Source organism: Bos taurus, chromosome 3 (genome assembly GCF_002263795.3).
Source record: "Bos taurus isolate L1 Dominette 01449 registration number 42190680 breed Hereford chromosome 3, ARS-UCD2.0, whole genome shotgun sequence".
Lineage (NCBI taxonomy): Eukaryota > Metazoa > Chordata > Mammalia > Artiodactyla > Bovidae > Bos > Bos taurus.
In genome coordinates, this window is record NC_037330.1 from 98,062,400 (window position 1) to 98,090,010 (window position 27,611).

Below are 27,611 nucleotides of genomic sequence, written 5' to 3' on the forward strand. Positions count from 1 at the left end.
CCATCCATGGGATTTTCCAGGCACGAATTACTGGGAATGTCTAAATCAGATCATGCGTTGCCTCCTTTCAGAGCGAGGCAGGTCATGTTAGTACTTGCAATGCTAGCACAGTGATGCCAGGTGCAGTCACGGAATGTGAACAAAGACTGCTACCCACAGAGGGAGGTAGCCAGAGTCCTCGGAATTTCCCTTGGAAAGGAACGTAAGGATCAGGCTGACAGCATCAGGTGCTGGGAGTGGGATGGGCACAGCGAGAAGGGACTTTGGTAGGTAGTTTGCCTGGTGCCCATCAGCCTCCACACTGGGGGAAGCCCAGGTGGTGACCCGGAACTTTCTCTAAGGACAACGAAGGGCTGACTCAGGATCTCCAGGCTCAAGTAAGTGGAAGATTCAGGGACAAGGTCCTCTCTTCGCAGATGGTTATCACTTCTTCCATCTCTTCTTCTTCCTTGTGCTTTTTGGGAAGTCTCCGGTCCCTGCATTTCTAAAGTCTTGACAGACCTATATTTGAAGACTATGAGATTTTGGGCTTCTAAAGGATGAGGTGAACTGAGACGTCTCAGTCACCTCTAGGGAAAATCTTTTTTCAGTTTTTAAAAGTCAACATAAATATTCCACAGTGAGGTATTTTTGTTTGTCTCTATTTTCCCTTAATTGTGTGTGTGTGTGTGTGTGTGTGTGTGTGTTAGCGCACGCGCGCGCATGCACCACAGCAAATGCTGGGCTCAATTGCTGTCTGTTTTGATCAGGAGCAAATAAAATATTATTCTTACGCATGTCATTTCTTAGTCATACAGTAGTAGTGTGAGCAGTCCCCATTGCATAGTATTCTTTGCAACTAGGATTCCTCTTCTCTAATGTTACTAGTTAGGATGAAGAAAAATAAAGATAAACAGAAATACCTCACTACGGAATATTTATGGTGACTTTAAAAAAATTATATCTGCAGAATTATTGGCTTACAAAATGTAACAGGAATGACCTTCATAAAAACATTTTCACTCAGTCACCCTAAACAGGTAAGGAACATATATCAGAAACACTTGATATAGCTTAAAAAAAAAACTAGCAGAACAGGGGTGAATTTTACTGCTTCTATTATATAGGAAATTTTCCTGTGATCCCTCTGGCTTAAAGATCTCTTTTTCTGTGATCTGATTCACTTTCCTGGCAGGTTAAACATGATTTGTGTTAGATTTTATAGTCTTCTGTTGGCCTATTTGCTTTTTGTTTGAACATTTAAAAATATTTTTATGTTAGTAAACTATTACATAACATAACATTGACCATTTTAGTCATTTTTAAGTGCACATTCAGCGTGCACTTAAAGGATTGATTGTCTTGGCAAGGGTCTCCAGTCTGGCATATGGAGCAACAAGCTCTCCTGGTTGACCATTCAAAAGTGTTAAAGCCTGAGACAGTACTTCAGTGCACCTGGCTGAGGTGGTTTTACCTGCTAGACATTTAATCTGTTGCTTTAATATTCCATTTTTTCTTTTTACTAACCCTACTGTTTGTGGGGTTTAGGGAAGGTGGAATCTCCATTCAATGTTATGGACTTTTGCCTAGTCTTGTACATCATGACATCTGAAACATGATCCCTGATCACTGTTTGTTCAATAAGGGTATCCTGCATGGTACTGTTTTCATAATGCCCTAATGGTGACAGCCTGGCTTGCACAGGGACAGAGGAAAGCTTGGGTTAGGCCAAATACAGTAGCTGCACATACCAGGGCAAACTTAGAACCCTCATCTGGAGGGTGGGAGCCAATATAATCAATTTACCAAGCTCTTACCAGTTGGAAAGTCTGCTGGAATACCCCAGACTCCTTGGCAGTTGCGTTGGATATTATTTAGAATATACAGGATATAAAATTACTACATTAACAATGTCACTGTATTTCAAGGGAAATCCACCATTTTTGGCAATGTGCCATCCCACCTGACCACTCCTTCTGTGCACCCAATCTGCTATATTTACTGAAAGATCAGTTGCCAGGTCACGTACCCAAGCTAGGGCATCAGCTGCTTGTTGCCAAGGGGTGTCAGCATGTTATAGGCAGGGACATGGAAGACAGTGAGGACTACCTCAGGCTCTGGAAAGTAAATCCAAATATCTTTCTACCAATCCTGACCCCACGAAGGCTTATTCATGACCATCAGCTCCTTGGCTTCTCGTTGTCCAAGACAAGGGGTTCATCCCTTCAGAGGAGTCCAACTGTCAGTGCAAAGGGTGAACAGCCCAGGGTCATCCTGAGTGATCACCAACCAAACTGCCCTGAATTCAGCCTACTGTCTTCTGTGGCTCCTTTCTATTTCCAGACATCTGTATATCAGGCGCAGAGCATGGCATTTTCACGTTATTATAGCCATTCACTGTCCATTTTACCATAATCTCCTAGCACTTAACAAACCTCTTTTTTTTTTTTTTTGAGGGCATAAAAGATGACTATCACATTTGTGTGCTGAGTCAAAAGCCAAATCATTACAGAACTGGCAAAAAGCTTTCATGATTGGCTAAAAAAGACCATTTCATTCTTCCCTTGCTTTTACTGGCCATCAGATCAGATCAGATCAGTCGCTCAGTCGTGTCCGACTCTTTGCAACCCCATGAATCGCAGCACGCCACGCCTCCCTGTCCATCACGAACTCCCGGAGTTCATGCAGACTCACGTCCATCGAGTCAGCGATGCCATCCAGCAATCTCATCCTCTGTCGTCCCCTTCTCCTCCTGCCCCCAATCCCTCCCAGCATCACAGTCTTTTCCAATGAGTCAACTCTTCTCATGAGGTGGCCGAAGTACTGGAGTTTCAGCTTTAACATCATTCCTTCCAAAGAAATCCCAGGGTTGATCTCCTTCAGAATGGACTGGTTGGATCTCCTTGCAGTCCAAGGGACTCTCAAGAGTCTTCTCCAGCACCACAGTTCAAAAGCATCAATTCTTCGGCCCTCAGCCTTCTTCACAGTCCAACTCTCACATCCATATATGACCACAGGAAAAACCATAGCTTTGACTAGACGGACCTTTGTTGGCAAAGTAATGTCTCTGCGTTTGAATATGCTATCTAGGTTGGTCATAACTTTCCTTCCAAGGAGTAAGCGTCTTTTAATTTCATGGCTGCAATCACCAGGTCCACAAATCTGTCTCTAATTGTGAGTCCTCCAGGAGCAGAAAATTCAGAGGGATTGTGCCAACTAAAGAGAAGAAAGTCAGATTCCCTTCTAAAATGGCTACTTGGTTCATCCCTCCAGATAGGTTAAATCTCTGTCTTTAGATTTTCCCTTATAACTAAATGTAACTGACTGTGTCTATGTTTAGAACACTGGGACCTTCAAGATTAGGACCTATTCCCTAAACAGGCAACCACTTTCCCTGCTTCCTTGGTGGCTCAGACAGTAAAGAATCCACTTGCATTTCAGGAGACCTGGATTCGATCCCTGGGTCAAGAAGATCTCCTGGAGAAGGGAATGGCTACCCACTCCAGTATTCTTTCCTGGAAAATCCCATAGACAGAGGAGGCTGGTGGGCTGTAGTCCTTAGAGTCACAAAGCGTCAGTCATGACTGAGGGACTAACACACTTTCCCTGCGGAAGTAGTTCACCAAATGGAGTTTACAAACCAGAAGACAAATGACATCTAACCTGAGTGAAAGAAACCTTTTAATGGGAAAGGAGCCAGTGGCTGGACTTGGTGATTACAATGGCCATTCTTAAGAGCAAGGTTACCAGATTTAGTAAATAAAAATTACAGGATGCCAAATGTTGTACCAAAAGTATGTATACTAAAAAGCTGTCACTGTTTTATTAAAATCACTGTTGTAGGAAACGAGTTGCCAGTCCAGGTTCGATGCATGATGCTGGATGCTTGGGGCTGGTGCACTGGGACGGCCCAGAGGGATGGTATGGGGAGGGAGGAGGGAGGAGGGTTCGGGATGGGGAACACATGTATACCTGTGGCGGATTCATTTTGATATTTGGCAAAACTAATACAATTATGTAAAGTTTAAAAATAAAATAAAATTAGAGAAAAAAAAAAAGAAAATTTTCCAACAACAACAAAAAAAATCACTGTTGATATTAAAATAAGACTGGAAGTCTTACATTTGTCTGGCAACACTATTTGGCAGTCCATTACTGCAGAAAAAAAGATGTGGAGATATGTGATTTCTGCAACTTCTTGCTTCTGTTAACACTGTCTCTAAATGGGCCTCATTTCTTATCAGGTGTAATGGAAATGACAGGACAATCTTTCTCTAGATACTTTGTTGCCACGCTCCTCCTGCAGATGATAACGCCAAGTTCAGGTATGAAGTTTTCTCCTACTTTTCTGAGCCACACCAGTATCAAGTAGGTTAGGGAAAACAAGAACCAAACAAAAGGGACCATTGTTTCTAGATTTAATATGTAGTTATGTTATGATGATGTGTACTATAAGATCCAGTTTATGGTTAGAAAAACAAAATATTTCTAATCAGCAAGTCTTCTTTATCATGTACCCAGGTTTTTGTTAGGTTCCATGGAGAAGAGGCAAATAAAGACCTAATACTTGCCCTTGAGAACCAATATTCATATTTAGGAGACAGATTTAAGTACTATTTATACCTTGAGGAAGTGGTCTAGGTCACAGATCCATACTGGAATCCATGTGAATTATTAGTAAAAAAAAGGATGGGATAGGCTGGTGGAAACTTGACAGGTGATGAAAATCCACATTTGTAAAGGGATCTATGCAAAGCAGAAATAATAGTACATTTAGAGATAGGTAATAAAAATTCTGTCTATTCTTTGGCACAATACCAAAGAATTGATGCCTTTGAACTGTGGTGCTGAGAAGACTCCTGAAAGTCCCTTGGACATCAAGGAGATCAAACCAGCCAGTCATAAGGGAAATCAGCCCTGAATATTCACTGGAAGGACTGACTCTGAAGCTGAAGCTCCAGAATTTTGGTCATCTGATGCGAACAGATGACACACTGAAAAAGTCTCTGATGCTGGAAAAGATTGAGGGCAGAAGGAGAAGAGGGTGTCAGAGGATGAGATGGCTGGGCGGCATCACCAATGCAATGAGCATGAACTTGGGCAAACTCTGGGAGATGGTGAGGGACAGGGAGGCCTGCCCACTGCAGTCAGTGGAATCACAAAGAGCTGGACACAACTGGGTGACTGAACAACAAAAATAGAAAGCCTGAGACATCAAATGGAGCATAAGATTTAAACATTTCTAGCAAAAAGCTGCTTATTAAATGACAGAAATCTAAGTGATGCACATTTAGGTGGGATCCAGCCTTTGGCTAATAAAATAGCGCTGCTACCAATGTCTTTATACATATGTTTTTGAGCATACCTGTGAGTACAAAGGTAGCAAATATTCCAATGAATAGACCTGCTTGTCAAAGGTTATGTGTTTTTTTATTATGGTATTGAATATGTCATTCTGAAATCGTTACTAGTCTACATTTCCACCAACAGGTAATATCACTATTTCAGATATTACAGGTACCAGAGCTGTTTATCTTTTCCAAACTTACAGATGAAAAATAAATTCTCATAGTGATTGCATTTTACCTTTTTGTTAATAAGTGAGACTTAATATCTTTCAGACAAAAATTGTTTCATTTTCTCTGAACTGCCTGCATAGGTCTTTACTCCACATCTGCTTTGTACTGTTGGTTTTCCTTCATTGCTGTTTAAGAACTCTTAAATATTGGGAATTTTTTATCTGTTGTACCTATCCCACTTATTTCTTACCAGTTTATAATTGTCTATTGATTTATTAATTATATTTTGAATATGCAGAGAGCTTTTTTGCTTTGGATTTTTATTTTATTTTGTAAATTATGATGTTTCCAAAATCCCCCTTTATCTTGTCCTACTTTTTATCCTCATTGACTTTTTAAATTTTACTACTTTATTTTCTAAAGCAGTTTTATCTTTACAGAAAAATTGTGTAGGAACCACACAGAGGGATTTTCCTGGTGGTGCAGGGGCTAGAACTCCATGCTCCCAATGAAGGAGACCCAGCTTTGATCCCTGGTCAGGGAACTAGAACCCATATGCTGCAACTAAGACTTGGCACAGCCAAATAAATAAATATTTGTTGAAAAGAAATTACATAGCATTTCCATAAAACCCCATTCTCCCTTCTTCTCCCTGCCCTTCCAAAGTTTCCCATACTACGAACATCTATAGTACAGTATCAATACATTTACTGAAATTGATGAACCAATATTGATAATTATTAATATTATTAAATCAGGTTCACATTAGGGTTTGTACTTGGTGTTATAAAATTCCCTGGGTGTTAACAAATTATTACATAAATGAATGCAAGTGGCCTCTGCATACTGACCCTACACTGCTTACTTCTGTAAGGCTGAGACCCTCTCACTCAAAAGCTTGCCATTGTCAAACTCAAATTTTTACATATCCAATTGTTTTAAATATATTAAAAAATGAGCATACTTTTAACTATGTAATGCCTTTATGCTTTCCATGTCCCTTGGAATTGCACCCAACATCTGCTAGCCATAGGTAAGATAAGCCCTGTAGCTAGAGAGACCCCAAGCCACTATTGTCCTGCAGAGCCCTGACTCTTCACTGTACTGTGGGGTGACACTGCTAGACACATAAAACTTCTCCCTGACTTGTCTCTCCCCTTTGAGCTCCCTTGCCCTTCTCCCCTTTTGCATGGTGCTCCCTGTGCCTCTAAATGGTCTCTCATACTGTGGGGACTGTCACCAATGCCTCTGTCAAACTGCTTCTCAAATACAGGTGCTACTGCCACCTTGCGGTCATACCTTTTTCGTTGCTCAGCTCTTAAATCCTCAAATGTGCTATATTAATACATGCATAATGCCATGTGTCTACCATTACAGTATCAAACAGAACCATTTTACCCCGTATTAAAAATATCCTATGTTCCTTGTGTTCATCACTCCCTCCTGCTGAAGTCCTAGTAACCACTGCTGTTTTCACTCTTCCCCTAGTTTTGCCTTTTTCCAGAATGTCATGTACTTGGGATCATACAGTACATACATAGCCTTTCATAATGACCCCCTTACTTAGCAGTAAGCATTTACGTTTCCTCCATGCATCTTCATGATTTGACGGCTCAGTTCTTTTACCACTGAATAATATTACACTGTCTGGATGTACCAGAGTTTGTTTATTCATTCACTTATTGAAGGTTATATTGTTTGCTTCTAATTTGAGGGCAATTATGAATAAAAATGCTAGGAGCATTGATGTGAGTTTTTGTGTGGATGTAGTTTTGTGTGGATGCAACCCCATTTGGGTTGCATATCTAGAAGGCGGAGAGCTAGAACATATAGTGATTACATATTGAGCTTTGTAAGGAATTGCCAAACTCTTCTGTTAAGTGGCTATAACATTTTGCATTCCTACCAACAATGAGAGTTTCTTTTGCTCCACATCTTTGTCAGCATTTGATGTTGTCAGTGTTTGAATTTCAGCCATTTTAATAGGTTTTTGGTAGTATCTGATTGCTTTAATTTATAGTTACTAATGACACATGATATTAAGCTTCTTTTCATATGTTTGTTTCAGTTCAGTTCAGTTCTCAGTTGTGTCCGACTCTTTGCAACTCCATGGACTGCAGCATGCCAGGGCTCACTGTCTATCACCAACTCCCAGAGTTTACTCTAGCTCATGTCCATTGAGTCAATGATGCCGTCCAACCATCTCATCCTCTGTTATCCCCTTCTCGTCCCGCCTTCAGTCTTTCCCAGTATCAGGGTCTTTTCAAATGAGTCAGTTCTTCACATCAGGTGGCCAAAGTGTTGGAGTTTCACCTTCAGCATCAGTCCTTCCAAGGAATATTCGGGACCGATTTCCTTTAGGATGGACTGGATGGAGCTCCTTGCAGTCCAAGGGACTCTCAGGAGTTTTCTCAAAAACCACAATTCAAAAACATCAATTCTTTGGCTCTCAGCTCTCTTTATAGTCCAATTCTCACATCCACACATGACTACTGGAAAAACCATAGCTTTGACTAGACAGACCTTTGGTGGCAAAGTAATGTCTCTGCTTTTTAATATACTCTCTAGGTTGGTCGTAACTTTCCTTCCAAGGAGTAAGCATCTTTTAATTACATGGCTGCAGTCACCATCTGCAGTGATTTTGGAGTCCAAAGAAATAAAGCCTGTCACTGTTTCTACTGTTTCCCCATCTATTTGGCATGAAGTGATGGGACCAGATGCCATGATCTTAGTTTTCTGAATGTTGAGCTTTAAGCCAACTTTTTCACTCTCCTCTTTGACCTTCATCTAGAGGCTCTTTAGTTTGTATTCACATTCAGTCATAAGGGTGGTGTCATCTGCATATCTCAGGTTACTGATTTCTCCTGGCAATCTTGATTCCAGCTTGTGCTTCATCTAGCCCAGCGTTTCTCATGATGTGCTCTGCATGCAAGTTAAATAAGCAGGGTGACAATATACAGCCTTGATGTACTCCTTTCCTTATTTGGAAACAGTCTGTTGTTCCATGTCTGGTTCTAACTGTTGGTTCCTGACCTGTATATAGAGTTCTCAAGAGGCAGGTCAGGTAGTCTGGTATTCCTATCTCTTTCAGAATTTCCCACAGTTTGTGGTGATCCACACAGTCAAGGGTTTGGCATAGTCAATAAAACAGAAATAGATATTTTTCTGGAATTCTCTTGCTTTTTCAATGATCTTATGGATGTTGGCAATTTGATCTCTGGTTTTTCTGCCTTTTCTAAATCCAGCTTGAACATCTGGAAGTTCACAGTTCATGTACTGTTGAAGCCTGGCTTGGAGAATTTGGAGCATTACTTTGGTAACGTGTGAGATGAGTGCAGTTGTGTGGTAGTTTGAGCATTCTTTGGCATTGTCTTTCTTTGGGATTGGAATGAAAATGGACCTTTTCCAGTCCTGTGGCCACTGCTGAGTTTTCCAAATTTGCTGGCATATTGAGTGCAGCACTTTCACAGCATCATCTTTAGGATTTGAAATAACTCCTTTGAAGGGAAGTTATGACCAACCTAGACAGCATATTAAAAAGCAGAGACATTACTTTGTCAACAAAGGTCCGTCTAGTCAGTTCAGTTCAGTTCAGTTCAGGGGCTCAGTCGTGTCCGACTCTTTGCGACCCCATGAATCGCAGCACGCCAGGCTTCCCTGTCCATCACCAACTCCCGGAGTTCATGCAGACTCACGTCCATCGAGTCAGTGATGCCATCCAGCCATCTCATCCTCTGTCATCCCCTTCTCCTCCTTCCCTCAATCCCTCCCAGCATCAGAGTCTTTTCCAATAAGTCAACTCTTCACATGAGGTGGCCGAAGTACTGGACTTTCAGCTTTAGCATCATTCCTTCCAAAGAAATCCCAGGGCTGATCTCCTTCAGAATGGACTGGTTGGATCTCCTTGCAGTCCAAGGGACTCTCAAGAGTCTTCTCCAACACCACAGTTCAAAAGCATCAATTCTTCGGCTCTCAGCCTTCTTCACAGTCCAACTCTCACATCCATACATGACCACTGGAAAAACCATAGCCTGACTAGACGGACCTTTGTTGGCAAAATAATGTCTCTGCTTTTCAATATGCTATCTAGGTTGGTCATAACTTTCCTTCCAAGGAGTAAGCGTCTTTTAATTTCCTGGCTGCAATCACCATCTGCAGTGATTTTGGAGCCCCAAAAAATAAAGTCTGACACTGTTTCCACTGCTTTCCCATCTATTTCCCATGAAGTGATGGGACCGGATGCCATGATCTTCATTTTCTGAATGTTGAGCTTTAAGCCAACTTTTTCACTCTCCTCTTTCACTTTCATCAAGAGGCTTTTGAGTTCCTCTTCACTTTCTGCCATAAGGGTGGTGTCATCTGCATATCTGAGGTTATTGATATTTCTCCTGGCAATCTTGATTCCAGCTTGTGCTTCTTCCAGCCCAGCATTTCTCATGATGTACTCTGCATATAAGTTAAATAAGCAGGGTGACAATATACAGCTTTGATGTACTCCTTTCCCATTTGGAACCAGTCTGTTGTTCCATGTCCAGTTCTAACTATTGCTTCCTGACCTGCATACAAATTTCTCAAGTGGCAGATCAGGTGGTCTGGTATTCCCATCTCTTTCAGAATTTTCCACAGTTTATGTGATCCACACAGTCAAAGGCTTTGGCATAGTCAATAAAGCAGAAATAGATGTTTTTCTGGAACTCTCTTGCTTTTTCCATCTAGTCAAGGCTATGGTTTTTCCAGTAGTTATGTATAGATATGAGAATTGGACTATAAAGAAAGCTGAGCGCCAAAGAATTGATGCTTTTGAACTGTGGTGTTTGAGGAGACTCTTGAGAGTCTCTTGGACTGGATGCAACCAGTCCATCCTAAAGGAGATCAGTCCTGGGTGTTCATTGGAAGGACTGATGTTGAAGCTGAAACTCCAGTACTTTGGCCACCTGATGTGACGAGCTGACTCATTTGAAAAGACCTTCATGCTGGGAAAGATTGAGGGCAGGAGGAGAAGAGGATGACAGAGGATGAGATGGTTGGATGGTATCACTGACTCAACAGACATGAGTTTGAGTAAACTCTGGGAGTTGGTGATGGACAGGGAGGCCTGGCGTACTGCAGTTCATGGGGTTACAAAGAGTCGGACATAACTGAGAGACTGAACTGAACTGAACTGAACTGAATTGGAATTCCATCACCTCCACTAGCTTTGTTCGTAGTGATTCTTCCTAAAGCCCACTTGACTTCACGTTCCAGATGTCTAGCTCTAGGTGAGTGATCATACCATCGTGATTATCTGGGCTTTGGACATCTTTTTTGTACAGTTCTTCTGTGTATTCTTGCCACTTCTTCTTAATATCTTCTTCTTCTGTTAGGGCCATACCATTTCTGTCCTTTATTGAACCCATCTTTGCATGAAATGTTCCGTTGGTATCTCTAATTTTCTTGAAGAGATTTCTAGTCTTTCCCATTTTGTTGCTTTCCTCTATTTCTTTGCACTGATCACTGAGGAAGGCTTTCTTATCTCTCCTTGCTATTCTTTGGAACTCTGCATTCAGATGGGTATATCTTTCCTTTCCTCCCTTGCTTTTTGCTCCTCTTCTTTTCACAGCTATTTGTAAGGCCTCCTCAGACAGCCATTTTGCTTTTTTGCATTTCTTTTTGTTGGTATTGGGCTTGATCCCTGTCTCCTGTACAATGTCATGAACCTCCATCCATAGTTCATCAGGCACTCTGTCTTTCAGATCTAGTCCCTTGAATCTGTTTCTCACTTACACTGTGTAATCATAAGGTATTTGATTTAGGTCATACCTGAATTTTTTGGTGGTTTTCCCTACTTTCTTCAATTTAAGTCTGAATTTGGCATTGAGGAGTTCATGATCTGAGCCACAGTTAGCTCCTGGCCTTGTTTTTGCTGACTGTATAAAGCTTCTCCTTCTTTGCCTGCAAAGAATATGATCAATCTGATTTTGGTATTGACCGTCTGGTGATGTCCCTGTGTAGAGTCTTCTCTTGTGTTGTTGGAAAAGGGTGTTTGCTATGCCTTGTGCGTTCTCTTGGCAAAACTCTGTTAGCCTTTGCCCTACTTCATTGTGTACTCCAAGGCTAAATTTGCCTATTACTCCAGGTGCTTCTTGACTTCCTGATTTTGCATTCCAGTCCTCTATAATGAAAAGGATATCTTTTTGCGTGTTAGTTCTAGAAGGTCTTGTAGGTTTTCATAGAACCGTTCAACTTCAGCTTCTTCAGCATTACTGGGTGAGGCATAGACGGATTACTGTGATATTGAATGGTTTTCCTTGGAAATGAACAGAGATCATTCTGTCGTTTTTGAGATTGCATCCAAGTACTGTATTTCAGACTCTTTTGTTGACTATTATGGCTACTCCATTTCTTCTAAGGAATTCTTGCCCACAGTAGTAGGTATAATGGTCATCTGAGTTAAATTCACCCATTCCAGTCCATTTTAGTTCACTGATTCCTAAAATGTCGATGTTCACTCTTGCCATCTCCTGTTTGACCACGTTTAATTTGCCTTGATTCATGGACCTAACATTCCAGGTTCCTATACAATATTGCTCTTTATAGCATAGGACTTTGCTTCTATCACCAGTCACATCCACAACTGAGTTTTGTTTTTGCTTTGGCTCTGTCTCTTCATTCTTTCTGGAGTTATTTCTCCACTGACCTCCAGTAGCATATTGGGCACCTACTGACCTAAAGATAGGGAGTTCATCTTTCAGTGTCCTATCTTTTTGCCTTTTCATACTGTTCATAGGGTTCTCAAGGCAAGAATAATGAAGTGGTTTGCCATTCCCTTCTCCAATGGACCACATTTTGTCAGAACTCTCCACCATGACCTGTCTGTCTTGGGTGGCCCTACATGGCATGCATACTTTCATTGAGTTAGACAAGGCTGTGGTCCGTGTGATCATATTGGTTAGTTTTCTGTGACTGTGGTTTTCAGTCTGTTTGCCCTCTGACAGAGAAGGATAAGAGGCTTATGGAAGCTTCCTGATGGGATAGAACTAACATATGTTCCGGCAATCCCACACCTGGATATATATCCAGAGAAACCATAATTCAAAAAGATACATTCACCCAATATTCATTGCAGCACTATTTACAATAGTCAAGACATGGAAACAAACTAAGTAGCTATTGATGAATGGATAAAGAAGATATGGTACTTATATACAAGGGACTATTACTCAGCCATAAAAGTTGAAATGATGCCATTTGCAGCAACATAAATGGACCTGCAGAATGTGGCCCTGAGTGAAGTAAGTCAGACATAAAGACAAATATCAAATGATATTGCTTATATGTGGACTCTAAAAAATGGTAAAACTTATTTTTTAATCTAAAACTTATTTACAAAACAGTCACAGATATAGAAAACAAGCTTGTGGTTACCAGGGAGGAAAGGATGTGCAGGATAAACTGGAAGATTGGGATTGACGTATACACACTACTATATATGAAATAGGGGCTTCTCTGCTGGTTCGGGTGGTAAAGAATCCACCTGCAATTCAGGAGACTCAGGTTCGATTTCTGGGTCAGAAAGATCCCCTACAGAAGGAAATGGCAACCTATTCCAGTATTCTTGCTTCAGAAATCCCATGGACAGAGGCTACAGTTCATGGAGTCACAAGGGTCTGACATGACTAGTGACTAAACCACCACCACGTGTATGAAATAGATAAATAGTAAGGACCTGTTGTATAGCACAGGGAACTCTTCTCAATACTGTACCATTATTACGTACCTAGCCTGGTGGACTTTTAGCTGGTCTCTGCTTTTCTATTTCCTTGAAATGTATGTCTCGATCTTATTCAAAGGGAAAATTTGGGAGTATCTAGAAAGACACTAAAAAATTAAGGCAGTCGTATAGGTGGTATTTGTGGACTTCCCTGGTGGCTCAGATGGTAAAGCATCTGCCTACGATGCAGGAGACCCAGGTTCGATCCCTGGGTTGGGAAGATCCTCTGGAGAAGGAAATGGCAACCCACTCCAGTACTCCTGCCTGGATAATCCCACGGACGGAGGAGCGTTGTAAGCTACAGTCCATGGGGTTGCAAAGAGTGGGACACTAAAAGCCCATTGATACCTAGAAAGCTAGGAACTCAGGAGGTACATATATGAACCAAGTAAATGCTGTGCCCTGGCTCATACTCTCACCCTGTGGTTACTGTCTCCCTTCCCAGAGCAGTTCACAGTGAATGGTATAGAGGGGCCAATCTTGGCTCCACTGGGTGGAAAAGTTGAGCTCAGTTGCCAGCTGTCCCCACCACAGACTGCAGAACACATGGAGATACGCTGGTTCCGGAACCACTACAAAAGACCTGTTCACCTGTACAAGGATGGTAAAGACTTGTATGGAGAAACCATCTCTAATTATGTGGAGCGGACAGAGCTCCTCACAGACGCTATTGGAGAGGGTAAGGTGACCCTCAGAATCTTTAGTGTGAATGCTGATGATGACGGGACGTACCACTGTTTCTTCAAAGATGGTGATTTCTATGAGGAGGCCATCACAGAGGTAAAGGTCACAGGTAAGGATGGATCCCTCTGAGACTTCTATGCATCCATGATTCTCAGTCCATCTGAGGCTGAGTATTAAGAATATTCTCAATATTTCTGACCATTTCATAGTCAGGGTTTAGTTAGCAAGTTCAGATTCATATATTTAGTCTTTAAATGGGGAAAAGTGGAGAATTAAGAATGCAAATTTTATCTCTGCACACATTACCTTTATCAGCAAGAACTGTCTGTTTTCCCACATCCATATGCACTGTTAGATCTGTAAAGTGTCAACAGAATCCATTCAGGATTTATTACTATTTTTTTCAATTATTTCCTGGCAACACTTTAGTAAAACCTGACTCTAGAAGTGACCTAAATCTTTACAATTGTCTTTTTAATAATCATTCTTATTCCCATTTCTCCTTGACTCAATTTACTGACTACTTAGTTCTAAATCAAACTAAGGAAAAGGAAAGGCAAAAAGGAAAGATATACCCATCTGAATGCAGAGTTCCAAAGAATACCAAGGAGAGATAAGAAAGCCTTCCTCAGCGATCAATGCAAAGAAATAGAGGAAAACAACAGAATGGGAAAGACTAGAGATCTCTTCAAGGAAAATAGAGATACCAAGGGAACATTTCATGCAAAGATGGGCTCAATAAAGGACAGAAATGGTATGGACCTAACAAAAGCAGAAGATATTAAGAAGAAGTGACAAGAATACACAGAAGAACTGTACAAAAAAGATCTTCATGACCCAGATAATCACAATGGTGTGATCACTCACCTAGAGCCAGACATCCTGGAATGTGAAGTTAAGTGGGCCTTAGGAAGCATCAGTATGAACAAAGCTAGTGGAGGTGATGGAATTCCAGTTGAGCTATTTCAAATTCTAAAAGATGATGCTGTGAAAGTGCTGCAGTCAATATGCCAGCAAATTTGGAAAACTCAGCAGTGGCCACAGGACTGGAAAAGGTCAGTTTTCATTCCAATCCCAAAGGAAGGCAATGCCAAAGAATGCTCAAACTACCACACAATTGCACTCATCTCACACGCTAGTAAAGTAATGCTCAAAATCCTCCAAGCCAGGCTTCGGCAATACGTGAACCATGAACTTCCAGATGTTCAAGCTGGTTTTAGAAAAGGCAGAAAAACCAGAGATCAAGTTGCCAATATCCGCTGGATCATCGATCCAAGAGAGTTCAGAAAAGCATCTATTTCTGCTTTATTGACTATGCGAAAGCCTTTGACTGTGTGAGTCAATATAAATTGTGGAAAATTCTGAAAGAGATGGGAATACCAGACCACCTGACCTGCCTCTTGAGAAATCTATATGCAGGTCAGGAAGCAACAGTTAGAACTGGACATGAAACAACAGACTGGTTCCAGATAGGAAAAGGAGTACATCAGGGCTATATATTGTCACCCTGCTTATTTAACTTATATGCAGAGTACATCATGAGAAACGCTGGGCTGGATGAAGCACAAGCTGGAATCAAGATTGCCAGGAGAAATATCAGTAACCTGAGATATGTAGATGACACCACCCTTATGGCAGAAAGTGAAGAGGAACTCAAAAGCCTCTTGATGAAAGTGAAAGAGGAGAGTGAAAAAGTTGGCTTAAAGCTCAACATTCAGAAAACGAAGATCATGGCATGTGGTCCCATAACTTCATGGCAAACAGATGGGGAAACAGTGGCTGACTTTATTTTGGGGGGCTCCAAAATCACTGCAGATGGTGACTGCAGCCATGAAATTAGAAGACACTTACTCCTTGGAAGGAAAGTTATGACCAACCAAAAGCAGAGACATTACTTTGCCAACAAAGGTCCATCTAGTCAAGGCTATGGTTTTTCCAGTGGTCATGTATGGATGTGAGAGTTGGACCATAAAGAAAGCTGATCACAGAAGAATTGATGCTTTTGAACTATGGTGTTGGAGAAGACTCTTGAGAGTCCCTTGGACTGCAAGGAGATCCAGCCAGTCCATCCTAAAGGAAATCAGTCCTGAGTGTTCATTGGAAGGACTAATACTGAAGCTGAAACTCCAACACTTTGGCCACCTGATGTGAAGAACTGACTCATTTGAAAATAAGACCCTAATGCTGGGAAAGATTGAAGGCAGGAGAAGGGGACAACAGAGTATGAGATGGTTGGACGACATCACCAACTCAATGGAGATGAGTTTCAGTAGACTCCGGGAGTTGGTGATGGACAGGGGGGCCTGGTGTACCATGATCCATGGGGTCACCAAGAGTCAGACACGACTAAGCAACTGAACTGAACTGAACTCGTTCTAAATCTAGTTCAAAAAGCCTTATCCAGAATCTTCCATGTCCTCCAAAATTACCTCAGTCTTCAAGTTTTCTGAATAGCACAGAAATGGTGGGGAAATGGAAGACTCAAAGTTAATTGAAGGGGTTCCCAAATGTGAGGGCATAAGGGTAGGGTCCAAGGCCCATTCACACATAACATTTTCATTGGCTATTGTGACACTCATCTGTATTGCCTAGAACTAACCTATCCAATGTGATAGCCACTAGCCACATGTGGCTACTTCAATTTTTATTTAATAAAATTAAAAGTAAAAATTAAAATTGAAAATTTAGTTCTTTAATCTCATTGATTACATTTTAGGTGCTAAAGTCTCATGTAGCAAACACTACAGATTGGACCACAGATATATGGAATACTTCCATCACTGCAGAAATTTTAACAGACATTAATTTAAAGTAACTTTAATGTAAAGTAAAATGGAGTAATTTTTTAAACCTCTGCTCATTCTTTGTTCACAGTTTAGGCAAGTCTGACATCCCCAGCAACATACTGAAATTTTTTCAAAAACTTGTTTATTTTCTCTAAACAGATACATAAGAATTTGTTTTGATAATATTGGGTTAGCCAAAGAGCACATAAATTAAAGTTTCAATTAAAGCTGCAAACTAGACTTTATACTATTTACTATTTAATAATACATTATAGTAACCTCATGGGAAGAGTTGACTCACTGGAAAAGACCCTAATGCTGGGAAGGATCGGGGGCAGGAGGAGAAGGGGACGACAGAGGATGAGATGGCTGGATGGCATCACCGACTTGATGGACATGGGTTTGGGTAGACTCCGGGAGTTGATGATGGACAGGGAGGCCTGGCGTGCTGTGATTCATGGGGTTGCAAAGAGTTGGACATGACTGAGCGGCTGAACTGAACTGATGAGATTAATGGTGAAAATATAAGAAAAATGTTACACTATAAATTCTATGAGGACTGAGATCTTGATTGTTTTTGTTCATCCATGACCTAACTCAATCTCCTAGGTTTAGAAAATAATCAATAAATATTTTTGACTGTCTAAATGAATAGATCAAACAAATGCACTGTCCTGATTTTTTAGGACTGGGGTGTTAAGTTTGTATACCACAACACTTCAGTCTGGCTTAGCCTGTTTCCCTTTTGATTAGCTCGTAGGAACAATCAGAACCTTACAGTGCTTAGCTGTCAGTATACCTACAGGCATAAGATTTACAGTGGATGCACGATGCTGGATGCTTGGGGCTGGTGCACTAGGACGGCCCAGAGGGATGGTATGGGGAGGGAGGAGGGAGGAGGGTTCGGGATGGGGAACACATGTATACCTGTGGCGGATTCATTTTGATATTTGGCAAAACTAATACAATTATGTAAAGTTTAAAAATAAAATAAAAACAAAAAACAAAAAGATTTACAGTGGAAAGGGGCTTTTCCTACTCTCATATTTCCCCAACCCACCACCTGAATCTTGTTTTCCCTTTTCTTTCCAACAGCTACAAGCCTAGAAACACAGATTCTGGTGCATCCTCCTAATACCAAAGGTCTTTTAGTGGAGTGTAATTCAGGAGGTTGGTTTCCACAGCCTCAAATGGAATGGAGAGACAGCAGAGAAGAGATCATCCCACCTTCCTCAAAATCCCATTCACAAGATACAGACAAATTGTTCAACATGAAGATGACCCTTCTAATACAGAGCACCCATGGAAATGTCACCTGCTACCTTCGAAACCCTGTAACTGGTCAAGAGGAGAAGATAAGCATTGTATTATCAAGTGAGATCTGTGTGTTTGTTCTCCAAATGATGGCCATTGTCATCAAATTTATTAACTGAAGAGAAAAATAAATATACTCTCTTCACTTGGTTTTTAGGATACTATATGGACAGGGAGGCCTGGTGTGCTGCGATTCATGGGGTCGCAAAGAGTCGGACACGACTGAGCGACTGATCTGATCTGATCTGATCTGATTCTCTTGGCTTTGTTCACCTACCTGCTTGTTTTCTTCCTTATTCTCTTCTGCTACTTCATCTTTTTCACTCTGACTTCTTGATAATACAAGTTTCCCAAGGCATAGTCTTTGAGTCTTCTTTTTTCCCCCTCTTCTGTGGACTTCCCTGATAGCTCAGTTGGTAAAGAACCCGCCTGCAATACAGGAGCTGCTGCTGCTGCTAAGTCACTTCAGTTGTGTCTGACTCTGTGTGACCCCATAGATGGCAGCCCACCAGGCTCTGCCATCCCTGGGATTCTCCAGGCAAGAATACTGGAGTGGGTTGCCATGTCCTTCTCCAATGCATGAAAGTGAAAAGTGAAAGTGAAATCGCTCAGTCATGTCTGACTCTTAGCGACCCCATGGACTGCAGCCCCCCAGGCTCCTCCATCCATGGGATTGTCCAGGCAAGAGTACTGGAGTGGGGTGCCATTGCCTTCTCCCGAAATACAGGAGACACCAATTCAATTCCCGGGTCAGGAAGATCTGCTGGAGAAGGGATAGGCTACCCTCTCCAATATTCTTGGGCTTCCTTTGTGGCTCAGCTGGTAAATAATCCACCTGCAATGTGGGAGACCTGGGTCCAATCCCTGGGTTGGGAAGATCCCCTGGAGAAAGGAAAGGCTACCCACTCCAGTATTCTGCCCTGGAGAATTCCATGGACTGTATAGACCATGGGGTCGCTAAGAGTCAGACATGACTGAGCGACTTTCACTTTTCTCTAATGTGACTTAATTCCATCTCATAGTTTAACACAAAATCATAATAATTCCTCAAATGATATCGTTTATCCAGACCTCTCTCCCAAACCCTAATTTCATCTTTAAACTCAAAATCTCAATACTGACATCTAGTATGTATTATGAATGAAACAGATCTATAATTAAACTCTTAATTACCTGTTAACTTGTGTGATTTATTGCCTTCCCAGTCACACTTCATATTTTTAGTTTCTTAGAAAAAAATCCTTGAAGTCATCCTTGACTCCCATTTTTCTCTTATATTCGATATCACATGTGTCAAGAGATAATACTAGTTTTACTTATAAAATATACCCAGAGTCTCACCACTTCTTACGACCTTTGCTGCTATCTAAGTCAAAGACACTATTGTCCATGGTCTGAATACTGGCAATAGCACCTATAAAGTTCTCCCTACTTCTTCTCCTGTTCACAATAGTGTAGTCTCCTCTTTTGGATATCAGGACACATTTAAAACGTGAAACATATGTGACCCTTTGTTTAAAACCCTGCAATGATTCCCCATTGTATTCTGAGTGGAATGACCCACGACACCCTGCACTACCCGTGCTCCTGTTCTACCTGACCTACCCCTTAATGTTCCCTCGTGCCTCCTCTAGTCCAATCACACGGGCCTCCTTGCTGTTCCCCAACTAAGACAGAACTGCCCCTGCTTTGGGGTCTTTGCTCCAGTTGTTCCCTCTTGCCAGAATGCTATAATTCCAATAAATTACCTGTCTCCTTCAAGTCTGTACTCATCTCACCTTTGAAATAAAGACCACTTTGACAAACCAATTTTTTAAAAAACGCAACTTGTACCACTCCCTCTTCCTGGGATTTCCTATCACCTTACCCTCTTTTAATTTTTCTCTTTTATATAGCATTATCACCTTTTAACCTACTATATAGATTATTTATTATGTTTTTTTTTGTCAGAGGTAGAGATCTTGGTTGTATTTGATATACCCCAGCCTCTTCAAATATTTCATGGCACGCAGTTGATAAGCAAAAAAATAATAGATACTTGAAAGATTGAAATAAAACAAAATGAGTGCCTTGGAAACTGCTAAGTAACTGTACATGTATTAGTATTTGTATATGTCTGTGAAATTAATATTGGAGCCAAATACTGCGAGGGATAATCTCAATTCAAGAGAATTGAAATTGAATAATCCCAATTCAAGATTATTATAATAGGAATAAGTCCCCAACAGGTTTAGCAACTTACTACTTTTAGAATACTTTGTGTTTATTTCTCTGGGGAGAAAAATATCAGATTCCCAGTGAAATGACAGGTATCTATGTACAGTATGTGCAAATCGGCAAACAAAAGCAGATGTTTGTTCATCTGAATAGGAGAGGAGGAAAGTTTACATAATCTTTAAATGTATTCAAGAAGAAAAATGCCAGACCCAGGAACACATTGGAGAACTCAGGACTACACATATACTGGTTGCTTAAACAAAAGGACTAAAGAACTGAGTTGGTCTGAGGCTTAGTGGGAAGAAACCAGCCCTACTTCAAGGGGAACATGAGATAGAATGGATGGGAAGAATTGGAATGAGCAGTCTTCACTCACCTTTGCTCTAGTCTCAAACTAAATCACGTTTGGCTTAGTCCTACTTCAGACTCTTGGTCGCTTTCTGCTCACCCAATTATAACCACCTCCCCAGACTAGCTTAGGTCCAATATCTCAGCATTGTGGGATCCTCAATGGTTTGAATGAATCTATTTCAGATAAACCGTTTCTATGGAATACAGTTTGGAAGTTGATTCTGGGCTTAATTCTGGCTCTACCACTGACCTTTACCATGGCATCCAGTATTGCTCTACATCATAGATTGCAAAGTAAGTGGGTTTGAAGGACGGGAGATGTAAAGGGGAAGGGGGAGCTAAAGCTGCATGACCCCTGATTTCCAAGCCTGTGTGCCTCAGAAAGTTCCGAGTTCTTAGGTTGTTACTAGATGCTCACCATTCCTTGACCTTCTGACAATGCTGTGTGTCTGAAAGGCTGGGCTTTCTTGTACCTCAATCAAATTCAAATTATTATTTTTTCCTATGGTGATAGCTTTCCCAACAAACTGGGAGAGCTTTTAAACATTTACCGGCATTCAGAAGTTGTTTTGTGGAATTTACTCGACGTTTAAATGCTCTTTTGATGAATTTGTGGGGGAGAAAGTGTTCTCCCCGTCCTACTCCTCCGCCATCTTGGCTCCTCCCCCGAGCTTTTAAACATTTAGCATTTAACACTTAACACAGTTTACACGTATCTCTCACTTGACTGCTTAAATAGTACAGTGACTCCATCAGGGCAGGAAATAAAGTCCTGAATGCACAGGGCAGAAACAGCTGCATAGTCACTTAAATAGTACCCAGTATCAGGAAAATAGAGCATACAGGGAGAGGTACTCCAGGTAGCTTACCTTTCCCAAGGGGAAAGTTTTGTCCATCTCAACCAAGCTGCTTCAGGGGAAATGGACTTGGAGGATTTAGGGGGAAATTTTAAGACACACAAAAAATAGCTGTTCATGACTCGAAGGTGTACTGTTTTAAAACCTTCAAATTCAACATGTCCATTATCATATGTAAAATAGATGACCAGGGCAAGTTTGATGCATGAAGCTGGGCACCCAAAGCCAGTGCTCTGGGACAACCCAGAGGGATAGGGTGGGAAGGGAGGTGGGAAGGGGGTTCAGGATGGGGGGGACACATGTATACCTGTGGCCCATTCATGCTGATGTATGGCAAAAACCACCACAATATTGTAATTATCCTCCAATTAAAATAAATAATTTAATGAATTAAACCTTCAAATTCACAGATCCTTTCTGGTATAGCTCTATCTTTCAAGACTACATTCTTCTGAGGTCTCTTTCTAGCTGAAAACCTGGACTTCCACAAAGCCTCTCTCTTTAGTAGCTCAGTGTTCTGCATGTTCTCTAGGAGCACAGATAAGAGGAGCCAGAAGCAGTTTACAATCTCCACTATGTTTGAGAGCCTGTACTGGGTACTGTCTTCCTGTTACCCGACACACAGGTGAGCAGAACTCTTCCCAGGTCCCTTGGTGTATGGTTGTATGTCTTGTAGAGGTACTTCTCTTTATGGACAGATGCCACATTTTTGATGTTGATGGGGAGACAAAAATGAGAGCCATCTATGCCACCATGATGCTCATGAATCTTTGCATCCCAGATTTTAAACATTAAGTTAGACTGTGCATGTGTGTCTGCTAAGTTGCTTCAGTCATGTCCAACTCTTTGTGACCCTATGGACTGTAGCTCACCAGTCTTATCTGTCCATGGGATTCTCCAGGCAATAATACTGGAGTGGGTTGCCTTGCCCTCCTCCAGGGGATCTTCCCAATCCAGGGATCAAACCCACATCTCCTGCAATGGCAAACAGGTTCTTTACCCAGCGAGCCATCTGGGAAACCCTAGACTATGCATAATACTCCACAATGGAGGAATGGACACCACTTGTGTTGTTAAAAGAAAAAGTGAAGTCTCTCAGCCATGTCTGACTCTTTGTGACCCCATGGACTATAGCCTACCAGGCTCCTCTGTCCATGGAATTCATCAGGCAAGAGTACTGGAGTGGGTTGCCATTTCCTTCTCCAGGGGATCTTCCCAACCCAGGGATCGAACCTGGGTCTCCCTCACTGCAGGCAGACACTTTACCATCTGAGCCACCCCCCTCCCCCCATGTAATAGAATATTTTCATGGAAAGACTAGAGAGCCAAATGACACCACAGTGATGTGTGCTAAATAAGATTTTAAGCAGTATGTTGTCTAACAACCTTTCATGAGATTCTTACTTTCAGAGCTCTTATGATCTCTTAGGCAGTTCAGAGGTCTCCAGACCTATCCTACTCTGGCCTATTTTGAATCTAGATATAATAAGGACTAGTGCTTATATCTCTCCCTAATGCAGCACACTGATTGATGGGCTAGAGGAAGAAAAAGAAAAATGAGTTACTTTCTTCTGGGTCTGTTTAGCCTCAGCCCCAAACCACTCCCATCCTAGAAACAGCTCTGCTTTTGTCCCAGTGACCAACAGCTTTAGACCTAAGCCTTTAGATACTCGGGATCTGCTAGTCCTAAGCCTTAGCCCTATATTTCCTGCCCCTCCACCCTTAGTCCTGTTCTAAATATATACAAAGGGATGGCATTAAACTATAAATCTTGGTTTTCTGGTGCATTTCCCCCAATCTGAAGTATCTCCACACCAATAACTGATGGTGAGCTCCCTGTATTTTTTTTTTTTTTTTTCAGGTTGCTCCTGCAATGCACTACCTCCTTGGTTAGTGGGCATACTAATATTCTTGACTTCATTCAGTATGATTGTCTCCCTCATTTTCTATTTGCATTACAGAAAAAGAGGTATGTGGGACCAAAAAGATGAAAACTTTGTGAAAATTATCTCCAAGTGCTCAGTATCTGGTAAAACACTTAGCCAAAGAAAAGTAACAATGCTGTTTATCTGAAAGCTTGATTTCTTCTTGTACCTCAAATATGTTTGAATTCCATGAACAATAAATTTTTGGACCTCAGGTCACTGGATTTGGATTCCAGCCTCCAGAATTTTGTGAGTTTAATGATACAAACTGCTGATATCTCTTCTCCTTAGCAAAAGAAAATATTTTCTTCAGTAAAATAACTATATTCTGCCAAAAATCCAGCCAATTCTTCCTGTACTTTTAGCTTAGCTTAGACGAGATAATAATTCAGTATATCTTAAACGTTGGGGGTTATAGATTATTCTAAGAGACTGATACAAAGTAAAAAGTCTTCTTCTCAAAATGATTTATATGTCCACAGATATTTTGCTTAAGTTTATGGTTTGCTCTCAGGTTTCCCTGGTGGCTCAGATGGTAAAGAATCTGCCTGCAATGCAGGAAACCTGGGTTTGATCCCTGGGTCAGGAAAATCACCTGGAGAAAGGAATGGCTACCCACTCCAGTATTCTTCCCTGGTGAATTCCATGGACAGAGGAGCCTGGCAGGCTACAGTCCATGGGGTCACCAAGAGCCAGATTAACACTACTACTACTCATGGTCTGTATGGACAACTGAAACTGATCCTTCCCTTTGGCTCTCTTTGACTCTCTTTGAAGGTGAAGTGGAAAGGGCAATTGTAAAAGTTTGGGGATAGCTGAACCCAGCATATTTTAAAATGGGTCCTCAGCTCTATCTTTGAGGTCCCCATGCACAAAGTGGGGCTGAACTATTCAGAGGATTTTATTTATTAATTTTCTCCTATGCAATAAAGACCAAATAGTCTTAAATAATACTAGACTGGAAACTGCTTTTATATTTCACTTTAAGAAAAGCCATACCTGAATCTTGCTTTGCATGTTAGCAAACTAAATACTCTCTCCATTTGTGCTAGAGGAAAGGAGCAAGATACTATGGTAATAGCTAGTACATATTAAATATTTATTATGTGCTGTATGGATTTTATAATATTAATACATTTACTCTTCAGTGAACTAGATTTTATATGTGATAAAATCTGGAATACAAAGAAGTTGAATAGCTATTCACACAGCTAAGTAATGGCAATGCCTGGACCCCAACCATGCACTTAAACCTCTGTTTCAATAACTGTAGTGTACTGATCCTCTATGGAAAGACTAAAAATAAAATTAAAAAGAAAGAGATATTTAGTCAGCAGTCTTGTGAAAAGGAATTGGTCATTACAGGGAAATATTGCCTGGGTACTTAATGATTTATGAGGCTTCCATTGGATAAAACAGAAAACCCCAAGAATAGTTTGCAGGTCACTGTCATTGTCAAAGCAGATCTGGAATCCTTAATAGTGAATCTGGAAATTAAAATTTTATTTTTGCTTACTCTAACTTGAAGACCTAAAACTAAGTCATTGATCACAGAGGCCTTCACCCACAGTGCTCACAACTCCTGGTAATTAGGCAAGGAACACCCATCCACTAATCTCTTTTCTAATTGCTACTGAACTTTCTTCTCCTTACTTAAAATGGACTTTCCTCCATGGATATTGGTTCCTCTGTAACTATCTCATTTAGCGGCCTCATTCCTTATTTAGGCAACTTTCTGTTTGTCGTGACTTTCTGGACTGATTTTCCTTCTTGATGTTTATCTATTCAGAAAGCACTTGTCAATTCATTTAACAGATATGAATTTTCAGGAAATTCCACAAACATTGTATATTTTAATTCTTAACATCTTTATGCAGTGTTTATTATTATCTGCACTTTGGAACTTCAGATACAGCAGAATGTAAAATTTGATCAACTTACATCAGTTGACCCAGCAAATAATAAAATTATTACTGGGGTTCAAATCATGTGTCCCTTGTTCTGAATATTTTACAATAAATCAGATTGTCTTTCTAAATGCAGGTAAATGTTTCTTCTCAAGAAATAGCCAGCATTTGAGTCTCCAACAGACATATTCTGCTCTTCCTGCTTTCTGTGGAGGTCATGCACAGAGAAACCTGCAAGAGATGTATACTATTTATTCCCAAGAATCAGTGCCAGAGTAGAGTCAGACTTTCTTGGCTATACCACTAACTGTGTGAACTTGAGGGACTTATTTAAAGTCTCTGAACTGTAGTTTCTTCATCCTTAAAATATTGATGATAATGCCTATTTCATAAGGTTATTTTAGGTTAAATTAGTCAATATATTGAAGTCATTTAGTCTGGGTTCACACATAGTGCAAACCACACTAATGTTTGATATTATTATTACTATCATTATTATTAGCATTATCTATGGATTCTGTCACAATTCCCTGTCTGGGGTCTCAGCTGGTGGGAAGATTGGGTTACATGTGTTTGCCATCATTCTTCTTCCCTTTTCTCCTAAGCTCATGGCATGTCTTTCTTCACTCACACCCCACCATGACCTTAACTTTCCTTCGAAGCATGGACATCCCTAGCCAAGTAGGAAGGAAAGAAAACCAAAAAGTCAGCATAGATTTAAACACACACACACACAATTTTCTGGTACTCTTAGCATCCTAGAGCTATTTTATCTCCAAGCTTTTCTTTCAATTTTATTTTAAATTTTATTCTACCCCTTAGGAGAAGAGCTTTGAAGTTCTCCTTAATGTTAATCTGAGAAAAATAGAGATGTGTGACCAAGAGAGAGACTTGTTGACTTCACTCTCTGATCATTTTGCACATGCCCCCAGAGTAATTTTTCTATTTAAAAAAAATTCAAGCTATCACCCTTATAAAGGGACCTCCAATTTAGTCAAGGGCTGAGAATTTATATCAAATTATAGGGTAAAGTAGATATTTATTAGGGAAACAGTTTACCCTCCATTTGTACAGTCTACGACCATATGGAATATATTGTGAGGGCAACAATTTTGGTGACTTTTGAGTTTTCTCTTCTCCAAGAAGAATATTGTCAGTTATTTCAACCATTATTTCAAGGACATGGATTTAAGACTCCTGACTCCTGTTTCCCCATCCTTACTCTCTTGGTTGTCCTTCTCTACAAGACAGAATGAATCAGTGAACAATCATGTCAGTGAAACAAACTAGAGTTAACATAGGAAAGTAATTTTGTATAGGCATAGCTGACCAGCAATGAAACAGATACCCTAACTGTTGGTAATGGTGCTTCCATCACAAGACATATTAATCAGTATTATGAGGTGGGAATATTCTCCACTTTTATAATCACCCTGAAAACATACTTTCCAGAAGCTGTCTGCTATAGGTAAGAGGATAACCTTTGAGAATTATAATATCCTTTTCATCTCATAGATTCTGCTCATTCCAGATTATTTTATTTCATCATATTTCTCAAGAGGTCTAGAGTTCTTGAGGGCCTGCAGCACCTCGTGAAGTAGACAAGGGTATAATGGCCAACCAGAGCAAATGTCATGATGCTTGGGTGGAAGAAACAATATCTGCCTCTTCACAGCCTTCTTCCACACTTAGCCCAAATGTGCTCATCTCCAGGATCGTCTACACAACCCAGCCTACATTTCCTTCACCCTCATACAAGCCCAGAAGTATGGAGCAATAGGAATGTGAAAAGCGAAACTATTGTTAGTCTGTAATCCAGTCCTCCTTTCCCTGCTGTGACTCTTCTAACACTTGCATCTCTCTACAGTCCCCATTTCAGATCCACATTTCGAGTTGGATGTCATGTGGCTGGAGGATATGACTGTGATCCTGTGTGTTCTGATGGTCTTCATCACCATGATCATTTCCTCTGCTTACTTTAGACTCAGAGGTAAATGGAATGGGAAGGGTGGTAACTCAGAAGGCATCATTCTTCTAACTGATCTCCAGATATAGTCTCTGACTGTAGCTTCTTGAGTCTCCTGGGGTTTCTACAAAAGTGACCTTTCCAGTCCTTGCGCATTAATAGCTGGGGGGAAAACAAAGACCTGTGCATTTTCTTTTGATCTGTTAGTGTACGAAGCTCTCAGTGAATTTGATATAAGAATAATACTTTAGAGATTTTCTTGCCAGAATTTATACCTTTCTAACATGATGTGTTTGGTACATGTAGTGAAACTACACGTTCATTGAAGCTGCCCAAGCAAGATAGTAATAGGATAA

The 27,611-nt window shown here is 40.8% G+C and overlaps 1 protein-coding gene and 1 non-coding gene across 2 annotated transcripts; both read left to right on the plus strand.

Moving 5' to 3' along the window:
* Positions 1–4,223: 4,223 nt before the first annotated feature.
* Positions 4,224–27,611, plus strand: SKINT1 (selection and upkeep of intraepithelial T cells 1). Its single transcript, NM_001127316.1, has 7 exons — positions 4,224–4,304; positions 13,694–14,041; positions 17,814–18,092; positions 20,784–20,894; positions 23,319–23,426; positions 27,157–27,279; positions 27,562–27,611. The coding sequence occupies exons 1-7, from the start codon at positions 4,229–4,231 to the stop codon at positions 27,579–27,581; spliced, it is 1,065 nt and encodes a 354-aa protein (NP_001120788.1). The 5' UTR covers positions 4,224–4,228; the 3' UTR covers positions 27,582–27,611.
* TRNAR-ACG (transfer RNA arginine (anticodon ACG)) lies at positions 13,397–13,468 on the plus strand. Its single transcript has one exon. It is a non-coding gene; the product is annotated as a tRNA-Arg (tRNA).